Below are 19978 nucleotides of genomic sequence, written 5' to 3' on the forward strand. Positions count from 1 at the left end.
GTAGAGGTCTATAAAATAATGAGGGGCATAGATCAGCTAGATAGTCAATATCTTTTCCCAAAGGTAGGGGAGTCTAAAACTAGAGGGCATAGGTTTAAGGTGAGAGTGGAGAGATACAAAAGGGTCCAGAGGGGCAATTCTTTCACTCAGAGGCTGGTGAGTGTCTGGAACGACCTACTGGAGGTACTAGTAGAGGCGGGTACAATTTTGCCTTTTAAAAAGCATTTAGACAGTTACATGGGTAAGATGGATATAAAGGGATATGGGCCAAACACAGGCAATTGGGGCCAGCTTAATGGTTAAAAACTGGGCGACATGGACAAGTTAGGCCGAAAGGCCTGTTTCCATGCTGTAACTGTGACCTGATCTGCCAACCAGTTTTTCTCCTAACAATGCAGAGTTATAAACATCCCAGTAAAAATAAACAACCCCCCCCTCCTCTTTAAGCAGCAATAAAAAGACTCCTCCAGACAAACCGGTGCCATAATGAAAAAAACAACTGAAGCCAAAAAGGCTCGCTTACAACTGCAGAAACATGATTTAGAAAAAAACATCTCTTAAAGGTACACTAACGTCACCTCCAATAGGCTGAAGCACCATTTGGATGAAACAATGATAATTTATTTTGGTGTGTCAGGTGGTCAAGCTAATTGCAGTTGAACATGTGGCCGAGAGCTAAGATCTGTCCGAGGTTAGTTAATCTCAGTGGAGTGACTGGAGGGCACCACAATTACTTTCAGGACAACTGGGTTAGTGTGATGAAACGGAGGTACTTACCATAACCCGGGGTTGGAGGTTGAGAACTCCAGTTCCCGGTGAGCCTTGGGCCTTTTGTGTACATGCTGGCTAGGAAATGACTGCACAAGTGTCGTTCATTTATTTGACCTTCTTCAGGCTGGGAAGTGGTCCTGCGTGCCTACACAGGAGCAAGGTCAGATGACCTGAACCAGAGTGCCATTACCAAGTAGGTGCCCCAGGGAGTAGGACATGGGAAGGGACAAGCAGAAAGTCCCAAACCAGGGAGGGGAACAGCGAGAGGTCCCAAAAGGAAATTCCAGGTAAGGAACAAAGGTCAGGAATAGATCAAAGATAGGAGCAGAGAAATAGGCTTCGAATTAAAGGAAGTTGCAGTGAACTGACTTGAAGTGAAGTGGGCTTCAGAGAAGCCCAGAATGTCTGAGAAGGCAACTGGATGTTGGTGATTCCGTGCTGTGGGCTGTTGGAGGAAAGATACCCCAATGAAGCAGTGGTGTTCTGCTTGTCACGGCCGGAGATCTGAAATTCTGCTTGGAAGTTGACACTCAAGTGTCGCGAAAATCCAAATGAAAGGAATCTCAGAAGACGAGACTGAAACTCTGCAGGTTGGGCCATTGTTGAAAGCACCCGAGTGGGAGCAACTTTTGGAAAGAACTCCAAAGCAAGATCTTCAAATGGGAAGATTAGAAACTTGAAGCTGAAGTTTCAGTGAGATTGGCTCTCAATGCGCCAAACGTCTGGGTGTTGTGAAGAAATCCATGGAAATTGCTGTGGTCGCACCTGTAATTTATTCAGGAATGTTCAATGTTTGTCACTGACCTAACTGCAAGGAGGAGTACGTGTGTTGGCATCAGGAATAAGATGAGTGAATTTGCTACTCAATTTTGCGTACATTTCCTGTGTGACATAAGAACCATGCTGTCAGTCTACATCTGCAACACAGCCTCTATTTGAAACACTGCCAGCAGCAGGGGAACTGCAAACATGTCTCTAAAGATGAGGTGACCAGTCTAAGGTGCTCCTCAGCTGTTGGGGGCTTTTCAAGTGGGACAATCAGTCATAAAAACAAAAGATCGAGGAGCAGGAGTAGGCCATTTGGTCCCTCAAACCTGCTCCACCACTCAACAAGATCATAGCTGATCTTTTTGTGGACTCAGCTCCACTTACCCGCCCGCTCACCATAACCCTTAATTCCTTTACTGTTCAAACGTTTATCAATCTTTGCCTTAAAAACATTCAATGAGGTAGCCTCAACTGCTTCACTGGGCAGGGAATTCCACAGATTCACAACCCTTTGTGTGAAGAAGTTCCTCCTCAACTCAGTCCTAAATCTGCTCCCCCTTATTTTGAAGCTATGCCCCTTAGTTCTAGTTTCACCCGCCAGTGGAAACAATTTCCCTGCTTCTATCTTATCTAGTCCCTTCATAATCTGATATGTTCCTATAAGATCTCCCCTCATTCTTCTAAATTCCAATGAGTATAGTCCCAATCCACTCAGTCTCTCCTCACAAGCCAACCCTCTCAACTCCAGAATCAACCTCGTGAATCTCCTCTGCACCCCCTCCAGTGCCAGTATATCCCTTCTCAAATAAGGAGACCAAAACTGTACACAGGATTCCAGGTGTGGCTTCATCAGCACCTTATACAGTTCAACATAACCAAAGATTGAAAGGACAATTCTGTTCTTCTAAGAACAAACCACTCACTATTTCATCATCAAATAATTTATACAGGCACTATGGTCTGTTGCACGGTGATAACATTAACTGAACAGTTCTGTGGAAAACCTACCATGTTTTTTTAAAGACTACTAGTTATACCGTTCAGCATTTGGCACAAGTGAGTGCAGCAAGTGCAAAAAATGGTTCATGATGATCATTGAAATTGCCCGATGGGAAATGAGTAAGGTGCATCGATTAAACTTTCTAACCGCCGGGTAGTTACATGGCACAATGATAATGGAGTTCTGGACTAATCACAGCAATCAATCGCAATCAGTCTATGCCAACTGTGTTTGGATAAATTCCTTGAGGCTTCATCACTTAACCTCCCACCCGTAGCCGCCCTGTCAGAACATTAGCCAAGATGGCAATGGCCTGAGAGCCAACGTAAACAGGATGGGAGGTGATCCAGAGCTATCTCTACAGCTTCCATCAGAGGCAGGGAGTTAAAATTGGCCCTGCTGTCCTGTTTGTGACCAAGCACAATCTTTTCCAGCTGACTTTAAAAAACAATTATTTGATGGGACGTGGGAGTCACTGGCAAGGCCAGCATTTGTTGCCCATCCTCAATTGCCTTTGAACTGAATGGCTTATTCACGAAGGAGAGGGGCGTGTTAACCGGGAGTGTCTCGGAGGGAGGTGTTGACCCGTGAGAGAAAATCTCCATTACAAGAGAGGAAGTGTTAGGTTTTTTAGGGAACATTAAAACTGACAAAGCCCCAGGGCCTGATGGCATCTATCCTCGACTGCTCAGGGAGACGAGAGGTGAAATTGCTGGGCCTCTGACGGAAATCTTTGTCGCTTCTTTGGACACGGGTGAGATCCCTGAGGATTGGAGGATAGCGAATGTGGTCCCGTTATTTAAGAAAGGTAGCAGGGATAACCCAGGAAATTATAGGCCGGTGAGCTTGACGTCCGTGGTAGGGAAGTTGTTGGAGAGGATTCTTAGAGACAGGATGTATGTGCATTTAGAACGGAACAATCTCATTAGTGACAGACAGCATGGTTTTGTAAGAGGGAGGTCGTGCCTTACAAATTTGGTGGAGTTTTTTGAGGAAGTGACAAAAACGGTTGATGAAGGAAGGGCCGTGGATGTCGTCTATATGGATTTCAGTAAGGCATTTGACAAAGTCCCACATGGCAGGTTGGTTAAGAAGGTTAAGGCTCATGGGATACAAGGAGAAGTGGCTAGATGGGTGGAGAACTGGCTTGGCCATAGGAGACAGAGGGTAGTGGTCGAAGGGTCTTTTTCCGGCTGGAGGTCTGTGACCAGTGGTGTTCCGCAGGGCTCTGTACTGGGACCTCTGCTATTTGTGATATATATAAATGATTTGGAAGAAGGTGTAACTGGTGTAATCAGCAAGTTTGCGGATGACACGAAGATGGCTGGAATTGCGGATAGCGAAGAGCATTGTCGGGCAATACAGCAGGATATAGATAGGCTGGAAAATTGGGCGGAGAGGTGGCAGATGGAGTTTAATCCGGATAAATGCGAAGTGATGCATTTTGGAAGAAATAATGTAGGGAGGAGTTATACAATAAATGGCAGAGTCATCAGGAGTATAGAAACACAGAGGGACCTAGGTGTGCAAGTCCACAAATCCTTGAAGGTGGCAACACAGGTGGAGAAGGTGGTGAAGAAGGCATATGGTATGCTTGCCTTTATAGGACGTGGTATAGAGTATAAAAGCTGGAGTCTGATGATGCAGCTGTATAGAACGCTGGTTAGGCCACATTTGGAGTACTGCGTCCAGTTCTGGTCTCCGCACTACCAGAAGGACATGGAGGCATTGGAGAGAGTGCAGAGAAGGTTTACCAGGATGTTGCCTGGTATGGAGGGTCTTAGCTATGAGGAGAGATTGGGTAGACTGGGGTTGTTCTCCTTGGAAAGACGGAGAATGAGGGGAGATCTAATAGAGGTATACAAGATTATGAAGGGTATAGATAGGGTGAACGGTGGGAAGCTTTTTCCCAGGTCGGAGGTGACGATCACGAGGGGTCACGGGCTCAAGCTGAGAGGGGCGAAGTATAACTCAGACATCAGAGGGACGTTTTTTATACAGAGGGTGGTGGGGGCCTGGAATGCGCTGCCAAGTAGGGTGGTGGAGGCAGGCACGCTGACATCGTTTAAGACTTACCTGGATAGTCACATGAGCAGCCTGGGAATGGAGGGATACAAACGATTGGTCTAGTTGGACCAAGGAGCGGCACAGGCTTGGAGGGCCGAAGGGCCTGTTTCCTGTGCTGTTCTTTGTTCTTTGCTTGGGAGGCCATTTCAGAGGGCAGTTAAGAGTCAACTGCATTGCTGTGCTTCTGGAGTCACATGTAGGTCAGACTGGGTAAGGACGATTTATATAACAATCGATGATAGTTGTCATGGTCATGTTTTTGACGGCAACATTTTAAACTCACAAGTTTGAACTGTGTCACACAAACTGGGAAGCTTCCAGGTTCCATTGCTACTTGTGCTGAGTTAGCTGGTTTTCCCGCCTAGACAACCGCAGAGCTACATTTGTCCTTGGCTCTCCTATTTTAGGAGGCTGAAAAAAAACAGCCAGGTTTCCGACTCCTGCCTGCAATTCCATGACAAGGGCTGCAAACGTTTCTTCGAGGTTTTATTTCATGACCTCCTGCTTCAACTGCAACCACCACCCCCACCCCCCACCTGCCACTCCCCCAACAAAAGTCAGTCTTTTCTCTCCCCTGGAATAAAATGAACCATATTGTTCAAAAAAAAACATAACTTTACTCATGCACCTGAGAGGAGATTAATCTTTAATTCCCGGAGACTCCAGGAGGATCTTGAAGAGTTGGCAAAACTACCAGTAACTCATGCTGGGAGTGTGAATGTGATGAGGACAATAAAAGTTCAGTGAGGAAGATCCTGTAGTCAAATGGTTTGATGACATTTACTGTCTGGTCTAATAATCTGGTCTTACAACGATACAAGGCATTGGTGAGGCCGCACCTGGAGTATTGTGCAGTTTTGGTCCTCTTATTTGAGGAAAGATGTAGTGGCATTAGAGGCAGGTCAGAGGAGGTTCCAGAGATGAGGGGTTTGTCGTATGACAAAGAGATTGAACAGTTTACTTTCTGGAATTTAGAAGAATGAGGGGCGATCAAATTGAGGTATTAAAAATGATAAAAGGTCTGGATAAAGTAGACGTGGAGCGGATGTTTCCTCTTGTGGGGCATTCTAGGACGAGAGGTCATAGTCTTAGGATAAAGGGTAGCAAATTTAAACCAGTTGAGGAGAAACTACTTCTCCCAAAGGTTGTGAATCTGTTGAATTTGCTACCCCAAAGTGCGGAGGATGCTGGAACAGTGAGTAAATTTAAGGAGGGGTTAGACAGATTTTTAATTGGTAATGGGTTGAAAGATTAGGGGGAGAAGGCAAGAAAATGGGGATGAGGAGCATATCAGCCATGATCGAATGGTGGAGCAGACTCGATGGGCCGAATGGCCTAATTAATGACTAAAGAATGGTCACTGAGAGAGGCACTGAGGAAAGTTTGAATAAATACATCAGTGCACCGGCTGGTCATATTCATGTAACCTGTGATGTCATGATATGTAAATGTAGTGCAGCAGCCATTTTATGCACCGCAATGAACATGCACCTAGTCTCTGCCGAACCTTATCTGAACAAAGAATCAACACTGTCAACAAAATAGACAGGAATTGTGGACAACAAACGTAGCTGAAATACAGATTAATTTAGCAGTGGTGAAACTCATTAGGATTTTGCAATAAATCAATGTTTTGAATAGGGTCGCCAACCCTCCAGGATTGGCCTGGAATTTCCAGCAATTGAAGACCAATCTCCAGGACACTGCTGTGTGAAAAGTCAGAGGGACATTAAAAAAGATAGCTTTAAAAAATGTCCTTTGAACATTCTTCTTTATCAGACATAAAAATATTGAAGTTGAAAATAATGGGAGGGTAAGGCTGTTTGGCAGACAGCCAAGCATTATCCAGTTGGGTAGTGAATCTGAAATAAAAACAGAAAAACGTTGGAAAAACTGTCAGCATCTATGGACAGAGAAACAGAGTTAACATGTTGAGGCTGTATGATTTCTTCAGAGCTGAAGAGGGGTAGAAATGTGATGGATGATATAGTTGGAGAGGGGGCTGGAGAATATGGAGCAGAATAAAAGGTCAGGGATAGGTCGGAGTTCAGGAGAGATTGACAAGGTGACATCTAAACCCAATATAAAAGCAGCGACAGAGAGCACGGAAGGTGCACTACCTTTGCAGTTCTTCTTTCACTCTGCGCTCGTAGAGAACATTCTCCCTCAGGATGGCTGCTGTGTTCAGTTTTATTGGAATATTTTCCATCTGTTTGATGAGAGAAAAATTTAATTCACTGTTTGCACCCTCATTGTGTCAATCCATGTTCAAAGCTTACCAGATACATGTCATGGCTACAATAACAACTCTGACAAATGACGAGCTTCGTTGAAAGAGAGAGAGCCATCTAACTCCAAATCTAGGTATGAAAGCAAAGTGAAAAATACCTGGAAGTGATTGGAAATTAGTAAAACTGATCAAAGACATCTCAGATGGGCCGAATCTTGCTGAAGCAGGACATCTTGTAAACTTTTTCCTGCATCCTTCAAGGCGAGTTTCTTTTGCACCCTTTTGCTTGAGGTGCTGACTGATAATAGCATGGCTATGTTAATGAGGCATCTGGAACCTCAGTGAATGATGGGACCTAACACAGTGGTTAGCACTGCTGCCTCGCAGCACCAGGGACCCAGGTTTGATTCGCGGCTTCGGTCACTGTCTGTGTGGAGTTTGCATGTTCTCCCGTGTCTGCGTGGGTTTCCTCCGGGTGTTCCGGTTTCCTCCCACAGTCCGAAAGACATGCTGGTTAGGTGCATTGGCCATGCTGAATTCTCCCTCAGTGAACCCGAACAGGTGTGGCGACTAGGGGATTTTCACTGTAACTTCATTAATAAATAAACATACTTATCTCCTGCACCAAGTAAATGTAAGGATTCAGAAAAAATGAAGAATGATGAAGAAGAGGATGAATTAGAGTGAGATAATTACAGTTCAATCAAACATCGGGAGAGATGTAAAAGGAGGGGAAAAGATTGAATTACAGAAAGAGAAGGGAGACAGAAAGAAAATGTTAGTAAAAATGTAGAAATGTTAATATTACAATTTGCTAAATGTTGGAATGAGATTCAACAATTTATAGTCCCTTTGTGGGCTGAAGGGATTGGCTGCACTAACAATCCTCATGTTATTAGAGATGTGGAGATGCCGGCGTTGGATTGGGGTGGGCGCAGTAAGAAGTCTCACAACACCAGGATAAAGTTCAACAGGTTTATTTGGTATCACAAGCGTTTGCATGGTCTCGCTATGACAACGGATGAACAGACACCGTGCAACAATCACCAGACAGGAGGTGTTCCCTTCCTGTCGGGGAACATTTCAGCAGTCAAGGGCATTCAGCCTCTGATATTCGGGTAAGCGTTCTCCAAGGCGGCCTTCAAGACACACGACAACGCAGAATCGCCGAGCAGAAACTGAAAGCCAAGTTCTGCACACATGAGGATGGCCTCAACCGGGACCTTGGGTTCATGTCACACTACGTGCAACCCCCACCATTTGGCCTGGGCTTGCAAAATCCGACTAATTTGAGACAATTCACGACTCTTTAACCTGTGATTAAGCCTCTCTCCACTTGCACTGTCTATACCTGTAAAGACTTGATTACCTGTAAAGACTCGCATTCCAACCATTATCTTGCAATTGAGTCTGTGTCTATATATGCCCTGTTTGTGAACCCACTTCTCCACTCATCTGATGAAGGAGCAGCGCTCTGAAAGCTTGTGATACCACATAAACCTGTTGGGCTTTAACCTGGTGTTGTGAGACTTCTTACTGTGCCCACCCCAGTCCAACGCCGGCATCTCCACATCATTCTTCTCATTGGCCCGCCACCTGATCTTTGATTGGTTAGCAGAGTCCTCACTCACCAGTTTGGGCGCCAAGCGAAGTTAAGAATCACATTCCAACCATTATCTTGCAATTGAGTCTCTGTTTACATATGCCCTGCCTGTGAACCCAATTCTCCGCTCACCTGAGGAAGGAGCAGCTCGTGATACCAAATAAACCTGTTGGACCTTAACCTGGTGTTGTGAGACTTCTTACCATGTGATTAAAAACATGCATAAGTCCTAACTTTCTGTGGCAAATTTAATGGAAAATAATGTGCAAATCCAGCAAATTTTAAAATTTCTCAGGTAGGCTTAAGGAAGTGCTGCCATTAATGCAAAGGAAATGGGAGAGTGGGATAAATCAAGCATGATGTGGAGATGCCGGCATTAGACTGGGGTAAACACAGTAAGAAGTCTCACAACACCAGGTTAAAGTCCAACAGGTTTATTTGGTAGCACAAGCCACTAGCTTTCGGAGCGCTGCCCCTTCATCAGGTGAGTGGGAGTTCTGTTCACAAACAGGGCATATAAAGACACAAACTCAATTTACAAAATAATGGTTGGAATGCGAGTCTTTACAGGTAATCAAGTCTTAAGGGTACAGACAATGTGAGTGGAGAGAGGGTTAAGCACAGGTTAAAGAGATGTGTATTGTCTCCAGCCAGGACAGTTAGTGAGATTTTGCAAGCCCAGGCAAGTTGTGGGGGTGACAGATAGTGTGACATGAACCCAATATCCCGGTTGAGGCCGTCCGCGTGTGTGCGGAACTTGGCTATCAGTTTCTGCTCAGCGACTCTGCGCTGTCGTGTGTCGCGAAGGCCGCCTTGGAGAACGCTTACCCGAAGATCAGAGGCCGAATGCCCGTGACCGTTGAAGTGTTCCCCAACAGGAAGAGAACACTCTTGCCTGGTGATTGTCGAGCGGTGTTCATTCATCCATTGTCGTAGCGTCTGCATGGTCTCCCCAATGTACCATGCCTCGGGACATCCTTTCCTGCAGCGTATCAGGTAGACGACATTGTCCGAGTTGCAAGTGTATGTACTGTGTACCTGGTGGATGGTGTTCTCACGTGAGATGATGGCATCCGTGTTGATGATCCGGCACGTCTTGCAGAGGTTGCTGTGGCAGGGTTGTGTGGTGTCGTGGTCACTGTTCTCCTGAAGGCTGGGTAGTTTGCTGCGGACAATGGTCTGTTTGAGGTTGTGCGATTGTTTGAAGGCAAGAAGTGGGGGTGTGGGGATGGCCTTGGTGAGATGTTCGTCTTCATCGATGACATGTTGAAAGCTCCGGAGAAGATGTCGTAGTTTCTCCGCTCCGGGGAAGTACTGGACGACGAAGGGTACTAACCTTATACAGTACCTGACGAAGATGCCCTCATAAGACCAGGATATGGTGCTCGACTCATCGATCGACAGTTCCGACGCACCACAGCGAAAAACCGCACCGAACTCCTCAGAAGACAAACACAGGACACAGCGGACAGAGTACCCTTCATCGTCCAGTACTTCCCCTGTTTGTGAACAGAACTCCCACTCACCTGAAGAAGGAGCAGCGCTCCAAACGCTAGTGGCTTGTGCTACCAAATAAACCTGTTGGACTTTAACCTGGTGTTGTGAGACTTCTACTGAATAAATCAAGCAGCCAGTACGAGAGATTCACAACACCCTGCATGTCTCTTCATCCCCTGAACTTGCTGGCTGATTTATGCACTAATAAAATCACTATGTTGTCAATATATCATTATATTCCCAAGAAGATATGGTTCTGTTATATGTAAGAGCTGTTTGGAACTATCCTCTGTAACGGTCCAGCAGATATTAATTGCTGTGCAAACCAAATCCCAAAGGGAAACTTGGCCCACGTATCAAAATACTACTTTTTTTGTATTTTGACCACAAAAAGATAAGTTTATTGAATACAGAAGATACAAATTCCAGTTACACTTTTGGGATTTTGAACATTAAAAGAAAACTTAAACACACCACATTATAATTACAGAGTGAAAATTAGTCTCACAAAACATTCCCCTAAAGACTCCCTAGTTGGTCAGACTCACAAGTAAACACCCCTTTAGGCAACAATCCCTTATGTTTCCCCACAGAAATTCCAGTTATATTATCCCTGAGGAATAGCTATGGTCACTATAATGAGACATACCATCCAATATCTTATTCCTCACTTCCACTGCGGAACTTCAAAACTTCAGATACCAAACTGCTTTTTGCTTAACCGAGTGGTTGATGTCACTTAGCTTGTTCCCAGCTCTTTTCCCAGCACAGAGCAGCACTTAAAGAGGTCTCTCATGGCCACTTGTTCCGAAGCTCTCAACATTTCTCCTTAAGTATTATTTTTGCTCTTTCATCTTGATTCCACTGTCCTTAGCCCCTCTTTGAAACTTAACTTGCACAGAATTTAAAGATCTTTCATGTTCTCCCAACTTCCCCCACTTTAGGGTCAAATAAAATGGAATAACCTTGCCTTATTTATTTATGATCTTTTCTAAGTTGTAAAATTCTTTTCCTTCCCTTTGGAATTTAACAGCTGAAAACAACAACTCTTCCCTATTGCCTGATGCAAATTATAACATAAAATTATACAAGCACTGCTTGCTTACTTATAGAAAGTTCAGCTTGGCTGTATTTGCTTCAAATGCAGCCCATTCACGCGTCCATTCCTTTATGTCCTCAACTTTGTAGACAATCAGTCCACAGCATAATTAACTTAGTTTTACAAATACACGCACACAGCCACAAGCCTGCTTCACAAAATAACATAACAAACCCCCAAATTAATAAAAATAATATCTCTCGTCACACCTCCCCAATCAGAGATAACATAACCTCAGAAATTCTCTACAATGTATATTTTTTCTATTTAAAGTGGAATTTCTATGCAGCTTTAATTCACTTATTTGTTAGCAGTGTGGGTGCCGAGTGTTAGTACAGATGCCAAGTTTCAGTGTTCTCCATAACTGGCCCGATGAGTCACCATTTGTCAAGTCAGTTCACACAAGGGAATTCAAAGTTGTTACATGAAGATTGATGGTTTACTGAGAAATAAGTTGCAGGCAATTTCCAGAGAAATCTACACTGATTTCTTAATTATAATATAATTAATGATTTCCTTCAGCACTGAGATTGTTAATCAAAGAGTCCGTTTCTGTCACTTTTACCTTTGTGGGAGGGTTGAGGTGAGGTGGAAGAGACTGTTTAATGGTGGGTCATGGACCACATGAGTGCTGTGTAGAATGAATCACTTCACATTCTTTGCATTGAATCCTGCCTCCACAAGAATCTCGGACGTTAGAAATCTTAATGTCAGTGACCACTTGTTGAAATGCACCCAGGCGTGGCACCCTGAATTGAACAGACTGGATGCTGACTACAGGTTGAGGAGGTCCAATCCGCAACCCAGAGGAGAATCATAGAATCCTACAGTGCAGGAGGAGACCATTCGGCCCATTGAGTGTGCACTGACCACAATCCCACCCAGGCCATATCCCCATAACCCCATGCATTTACCCTAGCTCGTGCCTCTGACACTAAGGGGCAATTTACCATGGCCAATCCACCTAACCCGCACATCTTTGGAGTGAGAGAGCAAACCGGAGCACCTAGAGGAAACCCGCGCAGACACAGGGAGAATGTGCAAACTCCACACAGACAGTGACCCTAGCTGGGAATCGAACCTGTGTTCCCTGGTGCTGTGAGGTAGCAGTGCTAACCAGTGTGCCACCGTGCTGCCCCTTGGTATATGTGTCTAGTATACTAGACTTAGTATTTGTGCGGGGCTTCCCAGGGGTCAGTGTTGGGACGCCTGCTTTGCCTGGTATGTATTAATGACCTAAACCAGGGTGTACTGGGCACAATTACAAAGTTTTTGGATGATACAAAACTTGGAAGCACTGTGAACTGTCTGGAGATAGAGCAGAACTTCAAAGGGGCAAAGACAAGCTGATCAATGGACAGACAGGTGGCAGATGGAGTTCAATGCAAAGAGTGTGAAGTAATTCATTCTGGTAGGAAAAATATGGAGAGATAATATAAAATAAAAGTACAACTCTAAAGGGGGTGGAATAGAGGGACCTAGGTGTATATGTGCATAAAGTATTGAAGTTGTCAGCACAGTTTGAGAGAGCAGCTAATAAAGCAGACAGTATCCTGAGTTTTATAAATAGGGGCAAGGAGGATATGTTGAATTTGCATAAATCACTAGTTCAGCCTAATCCAGTTCTGAGTGCCGCCCTTTAGGAAAGATGTGCAGAAATGAGAGAGGGTGCAGAAAAGATTCACAAGGTTGGTTTCAGGGATGAGGAACTTCAGTTATGAAAATAATTGAAGGACATAGAATTGTTCTTCTCAAAGTAAAGAAGGCTACGAGGAGATTTGATAGGAGTATTCAAAATCATGATGGGTCTGGACAGAGTAGATCAGGAGAAACTGTTCCCATTGGTAAAAGGATCACGAGAGGGCACGGATTTAAAATGATCAATAAAATAAGCAAGTTGATATGAGGAGAAACCTTTTCACACAGCGCGTGGTTAGGATTTGGAATGCACCAGCTGAGGGATTGGTGGACGCAGGTTCAATTGAAAGGGAATTGGAGTGTTATCTGAAAAGGGAGAGTGTGCAGGGTCACTGAGAGAAGGTGGAAATGGGGCAGGATGTGTTATTCATTCTGGTGCATTCATGATGGGCCAAGTAGCCTCCTTCTGAGCCGCTGAGGCTGTCCTTGCCTTCCTTCAGAGGCTACCCGCCCCTTGGCCCCAAATAAATCTGGAAGTTGACAGGTTGGAGCCAGCTTCCTTCTGCAGTCAGGATTTCTCTCAATTTCTCCCCGACCTGCACCCAATCCCACATGCTCAGCCATGTTAAAATCTACCCCATAACATATGTTTTCCTGTCTTTGTCTACTTCTCCCTCACAGTTGCTAGCAGATAAGACTTTGTAAGAAGTCTCACAACACCAGGTTAAAGTTCAACAGGTTGATTGGAATCACGAGCTTTTGGAGCACTGCTTCACTCACCTGATGAAGGAGCAGTGTTCCAAAAGCTTGTGATTCCAAATAAACCTGTTGGACTTTAACCTGGTGTTGTGAGACTTCTTACTGTGCCCACCCCAGTCCAACGCCGGCATCTCCACAGATAGAACTTTCAAAGAGCACACACTTTGTTCCAGCACTCTTACTGATGCACTCCTTCAAGCCCATATCTGAATAGGAATAAATATCTCGGAGCGGTATTTCCGTTTGTGTGCAGTAGGCCATATGTAGAAGAGTCCTTGAAGGCCAGAATGGAACTTGTCAAAAATTTATCAAACTTTTACAACAGAGAGAGAAGCCACTCAGCCCATCATATCTGTACTGGCTGCAGTGGAGCCTAATCCCACTTTCCAGCTCTTGGTCTGTTGGTTCCAGCACTTCAAGTACAGAACCAAATATTTTTAAATGTTTTGCGGGTTTCTTTCAGGCAGTTGAATTCCAGATCCACATCATCCTGTTGTTCACTCTATTTAGACCACTCAAATTTTATACACTTAATTAGGTCTCCCCTCAGCCTTCCCTTTTCCAAAGAGAACATTCCAATCTTTGCTCATAACTAAAATTCTCCAGTCCAGGCAACATGCTGAGAAATCCCACCTGCACCCTCCTCGAGTGCAATCACATCCCTCCGATAATGCGGTGGCCAGAACTGCACACAGCACTTGACCCACAGCCCAACCAGTTTTTTATGCAGATACAGTATAACCTTCCTGCTCTTCTAATCTGTGCCTCAGCTAAGAAAGGCATGTGTCTTGTACTCCTTCTTATCCATCTTATTTACCTGTGCCATCTTCAGGGATCTGTGGACATGCACCCCAAGGTTTCTCCATTCTGCTACACTTCTCAGTCTCCTACTATTTATTTGTAAGGTGTTTAAGTCTTTCTCAATTGCATGTAGAATGAACTAGCTGCTTTAGAAAAAGTTAGATAAGCGCGGTAATGTTAAGCCCTTCTATGTGAAGTGAATGACAAGTCTGCAAAAGAAATGGTGGTGAATTTAAGCTTTGGCGATAGCCTAAAACAAAAGAGGGAGAAGTGGAAGCTAATTTTATACCAGGGCCATAAGTAAGCTAACTCCCCAAAATAATTGCAGTTCTTTGTGACGGAATGCCTTGCTTATTTTTCAGGAGCCTATTGTTAACTTTTGGACCCTGGAAAGAAATTAGATTTCTTTTGGCCTTTGCTTGTTTTTTGGGTTGAGAAAGTAGAGGCGGGGGTCGAGGAGAAGACACCAGAATGATCAGGCACCTTAAGTGACATTCGCATCTTATTCATTTGCACAAAAACGGTTGTGGAAAACTGCACCTCTGCCTTCGAAAAGGCTGTGGATGTTGGTTTAATAGAAATTTCAAGTGTGCAATTTAACAGATTTTTGTTTGGTAAAAATAGTAAGGGTTATGCAGTAATGGCTGGTAAATGGAGCTCAGGCATAAATCATGGGACTGAATGCTCTACTTCTGTTCCTAAACTCCTTTCCTGTCAGCAAAGGCAAGACAGGCAGCTTCATTTAAATGCCTGAGAAAGCTGTGCCTCTCTCATGAATCAATAATTGGGTTGAGCAGCTGCCAGGTAGCTGTGGATACAGCTTATAAAGAGCACTCTCAGCTAAATAGGATCCACATCCGTTGCCAAATGAATATCAAGGCCTTTTGGCAATAAATTTGACTCGTTGTCTCATGACCCCACATCTTAGGGCAGTGGGCCCGCGGCTGGCAGTTTACCAGTGATGGTCAATTAAGAGGCGACCTGTGGGACCTCTGTCCAATAGAGGAGAACACCCCATCTTCCAGCCCTATCAGAGGGCCACTGTTAGAGGTGGCCAGTGCTGAACTTCATCCTTGACAGGGTCAGTGTTAATGGTGGTCAATGCTGAAGCTGCAGCCTTGATAATGCCACTGTTAGAAGTGGCCACTGCTGAGACTGCCGGACAAAGGACAGAGTGCTTCCATGTGGAGACACCCTCAAAGAGAAGACAAGTTTTATTTTGTATTCTGCCGGTAGGAAGGCTCTAGTGGTTGGGGGTAAGGCACACACTGCATTGGCGATTCTGATGCTGCAAGGGCCCACTTCTGCCATTAATGGGTTCATTAAGAAGGAATCCACATAGAAATCATAGAAATCATAGAAACCCTACAGTACAGAAAGAGGCCATTCGGCCCATCGAGTCTGCACCGACCACAATCCCACCCAGGCCCTACCCCCATATCTACCCACTAATCCCTCCAACCTATGCATCTCAGGACACTAAGGGCAATTTTTAGCATGGCCAATCAACCTAACCCGCACATCTTTGGACACATCCCTGGGCACTCGCTGGGAGGTCACCAGCTCCACAATTACTGTCAATCTGTACACTTTATGGTCGATCATTTCACAAGTGGGAATAGTTTTCCCCAACAACTCTATCCACACCTCATGATTTTGAGCACCTCTATCAAATCTCTTCCCAGCCTTCTTATCTCCAAAGAAAACAGTCCTAATGTCTCCTATCTTCAGAATTAAAGTTCCTTGTCACTGGAACCATTTGTGTGATTCTTTCCTGCACTTACTCCAACTGTTTCACATCTTCAGAACTTTTTCTTTCATTCGTTATGTGATGTGGAGAATGTTGACTGTATCAGCATTTACTGCTCATCGCTAATTGCACTTGAGGAGGTGGTGAGCTGCCTTCTTGAACCACTGCAGTCCGTGTGAGTAGGTACATCAAGAGTGCTGTTAGGGAAGGAGTTCCAGGATTTTGACTTAGTGACAGTGAAGGAATAGCTGATATATTTCTAAGTCAGGATGGTGAGTAGCTTGGAGGGGAACTTGCAGGTGGTGGTGTTCCCATGCACCTGCTGCCCTTGGTGGTAGAGTTTGTTGGTTTGGAAGGTGCTGCCTAAGGAGCCTTGGTGAGTTCCTGCAGTGTATTTTGTGGATGGTACATACGGCTGTTACTGTGCCTCAGTGCTGGAGGAAGTGAATATTTGTGGATGAGATGCAGATCAAGAGGGCTGTTTTATCAGGGAAGGTGTCAAGCTTCCTGAGTGTTGCTGGAGCTGCACATAACTAGGCAAGTGGAGAGTATTCCGTCGCACTCCTGACTTATAGAATCCTACAATGCAGAAGGAGGCCATTTGATCCATCAAGTCTGCATTAACTCTCTAAATCCTACAATGCAGAAGGAGGCCATTTGATCCATCAAGTCTGCATTAACTCTCTAACAGAACATCTTACCCAGGCCCTATCCCCGTGGCCCCACATATTTATCCCCCTAACCTATACATTGTTGGACACTAAGGGGCAATTTAGCATGGCCAGTCAACCTAACCTGCACATCTTTGGACTCTGGGACGAAACCAGAGCACCCAGAGGAAACCCACGTAGACACGGGGAGAATGTGCAAACTCCATACAGATAGCCACCCAAGGCTGGAATTGAACCCAGGTTCCTGGCACTGTGAGGCAGTGTTTTTACAATGATAGTTGATACGATGATAGTTTCATTGTCACCAATACTGAGGCTTTATTTTCCAGATTGTATTAATTTACTTCAATGGTGGCACGGTGGCACAGTGGTTAGCACTGCTGCCTCACAGCGCCAGGGACCCAGGTTCAATTCTGGCCTCGGGTCACTGTCTGTGTGGAGTTTTCACATTCTCCCCGCGTCTGCATGGGTTTCCTCCGGGTGCTCCAGTTTCCTCCCACAGTCCAAAAATATGCAGATTAAGTGGATTGGCCATGCTAAATTGCCCTTAATGTCCCAAGATATATAGGTTAGGGGGATTAGTGGGGTAAATATGTGGGGTTACAGGGTGAGCCTGGGTATGTGCAGACTCGATGGGCCAAGAGGCCTCCTTGTGCACTGTAAGGATTATACGATTCTAAATTTCATCAGCTGTCATGGTAGGATTTGAACGCATGTCCCAGGGCATTAGCCTGGGCTACTGGATTACTAATCCAGAGCCATTACCACGACACCACTGCCTTCCCCATTTGTATCAATGTGGAATATCATTGCTGGCTGCTTCCCCTCTCTCCTCAAGCTGCTCTGCAGCTTCTCACTGGGATCCTTGACCCAAGTGAGTCATAACAACTCAATGTTAAATCCCAAGATTGAAAATAAGGAATTAAATGTAAAGCACGTCGCACCACGGTGGCTGCTTCCTTTCAGCTTTTATCATTTAAACAGTGGAAGTATGTTTCTAACTGAATGCTGCTCACTGGCTGAGCTTGGTTGTTCAATGTGTTTCAGAAGCTGTTTACACCTTTTGATTAGCAGATCGTGACTTCACACTGCTGACTATTCCAGCTACAAAATGCAGAAGAAACTGTAAATATCAACACCGCTGCAGGAAGACTCAGAAAATCAGGAGACTTTTTAAACTTGATGACTTAACAACATATATTCTCCCTTGTGTTCAGGGTCACTGCTCCAGTGCAAGAGCAAAATGGATTGAAAAAATATAAAACTCATTTCAGGCAGCTCCAGACTGTGTTGTGTGGACAAAAGGCTATAAAATTGTCCCAGGGCTGCACCTAACCCAATAAAAGGAAACTACAAATTTGACAAGTGTTTTCAGTGGGAAGATGAAACTGTGAACTGTGACAGCGATATATAAGAAAAACCTACAAATACTGGAAAATGGATTTTGGGGAGGAGGTAATGCTTCAGTATGTACAGCCTTAACCAGATCCCATCTGGAGTACTCCATTCAATTCAGGGTACTGCAGCTCAGGAAGGATATATTGGTCTCAGAGCGGGAACGGAGCAGATTCACTAGAATGATCCTCCTCTTTGTCAGGTACTATGCCCTTAAAAGATGTTGGTGACTATGGATGTTCAACATCCATTGACTGGAGAACTGCAAACATTACAACCTCGTTCAATAAAGTTTTTTTTATTCATTTGTGGGACATAGGCGTTGCTGACTGGCCAGCATTTTATTGCCCATCCCTGGTTGCGCTTGAGAAGGTGGTGGTGAGCTGCCTTCTTGAATCGCTGCAGTCCATGTTCTGTAGTTGACCCACAATGCCGTTAGGGAGGGAATTCCACAAACTTGACGCAACGACTGCGAAGGAATGATGATATATTTCCAAGTCAGGATGGTGAGTGGCTTGGAGGGGAACTTGCAGGTGGTGGTATTGCCAGGTATCTGCTGCCCTTGTCGTTCTAAATTGAAGTGGTCGTGCATTTGGAAGGTGCTGTCTAAGGATCTTTGATGCATTGCTGCAGTGCATCTTGTAGATAGTACACACTGCTGCTACTGAGCGTCGGTGGTGGAGGGAGTGAATGTTTGTAAATGCAGTGCCAATCAAGCGGGCTGCTTTATCCTGGATAGTGTTGAGCTTCTTGAGTGTTGTTGGAGCTGCACCCATCCAGGCAAGTGGGGAGTATTCCATCACACTCCTGACTTGTGCCTTGTAAATGGTGGATAGGCTTTGGGGAGTCAGGAGGTGAATTACTCACCACAATAGGGTGGCACGGTAGCACAGTGGTTAGCACTGCTGCTTCACAGCTCCAGGGCCCTGGGTTCGATTCCCGGCTTGGGACACTGTCTGTGTGGAGTTTGCACATTCTCCTCGTGTCTGCGTGGGTTTCCTCCGGGTGCTCCGGTTTCCTCCCACAGTCCAAAGATGTGCGGGTTAGGTTGATTGGCCATGCTAAAATTGCCCTTAGTGTCCTGAGATGCGTAGGTTAGAGGGATTAGCGGGTAAATATAAAGGGGTATGGGGCTAAGGCCTGGGTGGGATTGTGGTCGGTGCAGACTCGATGGGCCGAATGGCCTCTTTCTGTGCTGTCGGGTTTCTATGATTCTGTATTCCTAGCCTCTGACCTGCTCTTGTAGCCACTGTGTTCATGTGGTGAGTCCAGTTGAGTTTCTGGTCAATGGTGACCCCAAAGATGTTGACAGGTTGCAAGAATGAGGTTGCAAGGATAAGCCCAGTAATTACAAACCGGGCAGTTTAACTTCAGTGGTGGGGAAGCTTCTCGACACAATTATTCGGTATGGAATTAGTCATCACATGGAAATATGTGATTTGATTTGATTTATTTTTGTCACATATATTAATATACAGTGAAAAGTATTGTTTCTTGCTTGCTATGCAGAGAGGGTTGATTTCCATGGATTAGCATGGATTTCCAAAGGGGAAATTGTGTTTAACTAAGTTGCTGGAGTTTTTTTGAGGAGCATAATGCTGTTGATGTGGTATACATGGACTTTCCAAAAGGCATTGTACACAGTGCCACACAACAGATTTGAGAGAATAACATGGATACAGGATTGGCATAAGTGACAGTGAATGTTCATGAGTTGGCCATCCCAGCTAAACTGTGACCCTTCCTTTACTTCCCATTGGGATCACTGAACATCTATCAGTCAGGGAAAGTCTGATGGGCTTCACTCCTCTTCCATCAATGGGCATTGAGGACAATGTTAACAAATCTACTCTTGCAGTCCCACTTTTCAGACTCACAAAGAATTATCTCCTATAGTTACTGGTCTGCAAATTCTTGCAAGATTCAACG

The 19978-nt window shown here is 44.9% G+C and overlaps 1 protein-coding gene across 1 annotated transcript in view; it reads right to left on the reverse strand.

Moving 5' to 3' along the window:
• Nucleotides 1-19978, reverse strand: part of cfap99 (cilia and flagella associated protein 99) — a 128492-nt gene that overhangs the window by 35807 nt on the left and 72707 nt on the right. The window contains exon 9 of the mRNA XM_078213891.1: nt 6727-6815. Within this exon, the coding sequence (XP_078070017.1) occupies nt 6727-6815 (89 nt within the window). The remainder of the gene's footprint in view (nt 1-6726; nt 6816-19978) is intronic.

The sequence above is a fragment of the Mustelus asterias genome, chromosome 6 (assembly GCF_964213995.1).
Source record: "Mustelus asterias chromosome 6, sMusAst1.hap1.1, whole genome shotgun sequence".
Taxonomy (NCBI): Eukaryota; Metazoa; Chordata; class Chondrichthyes; order Carcharhiniformes; family Triakidae; genus Mustelus; species Mustelus asterias.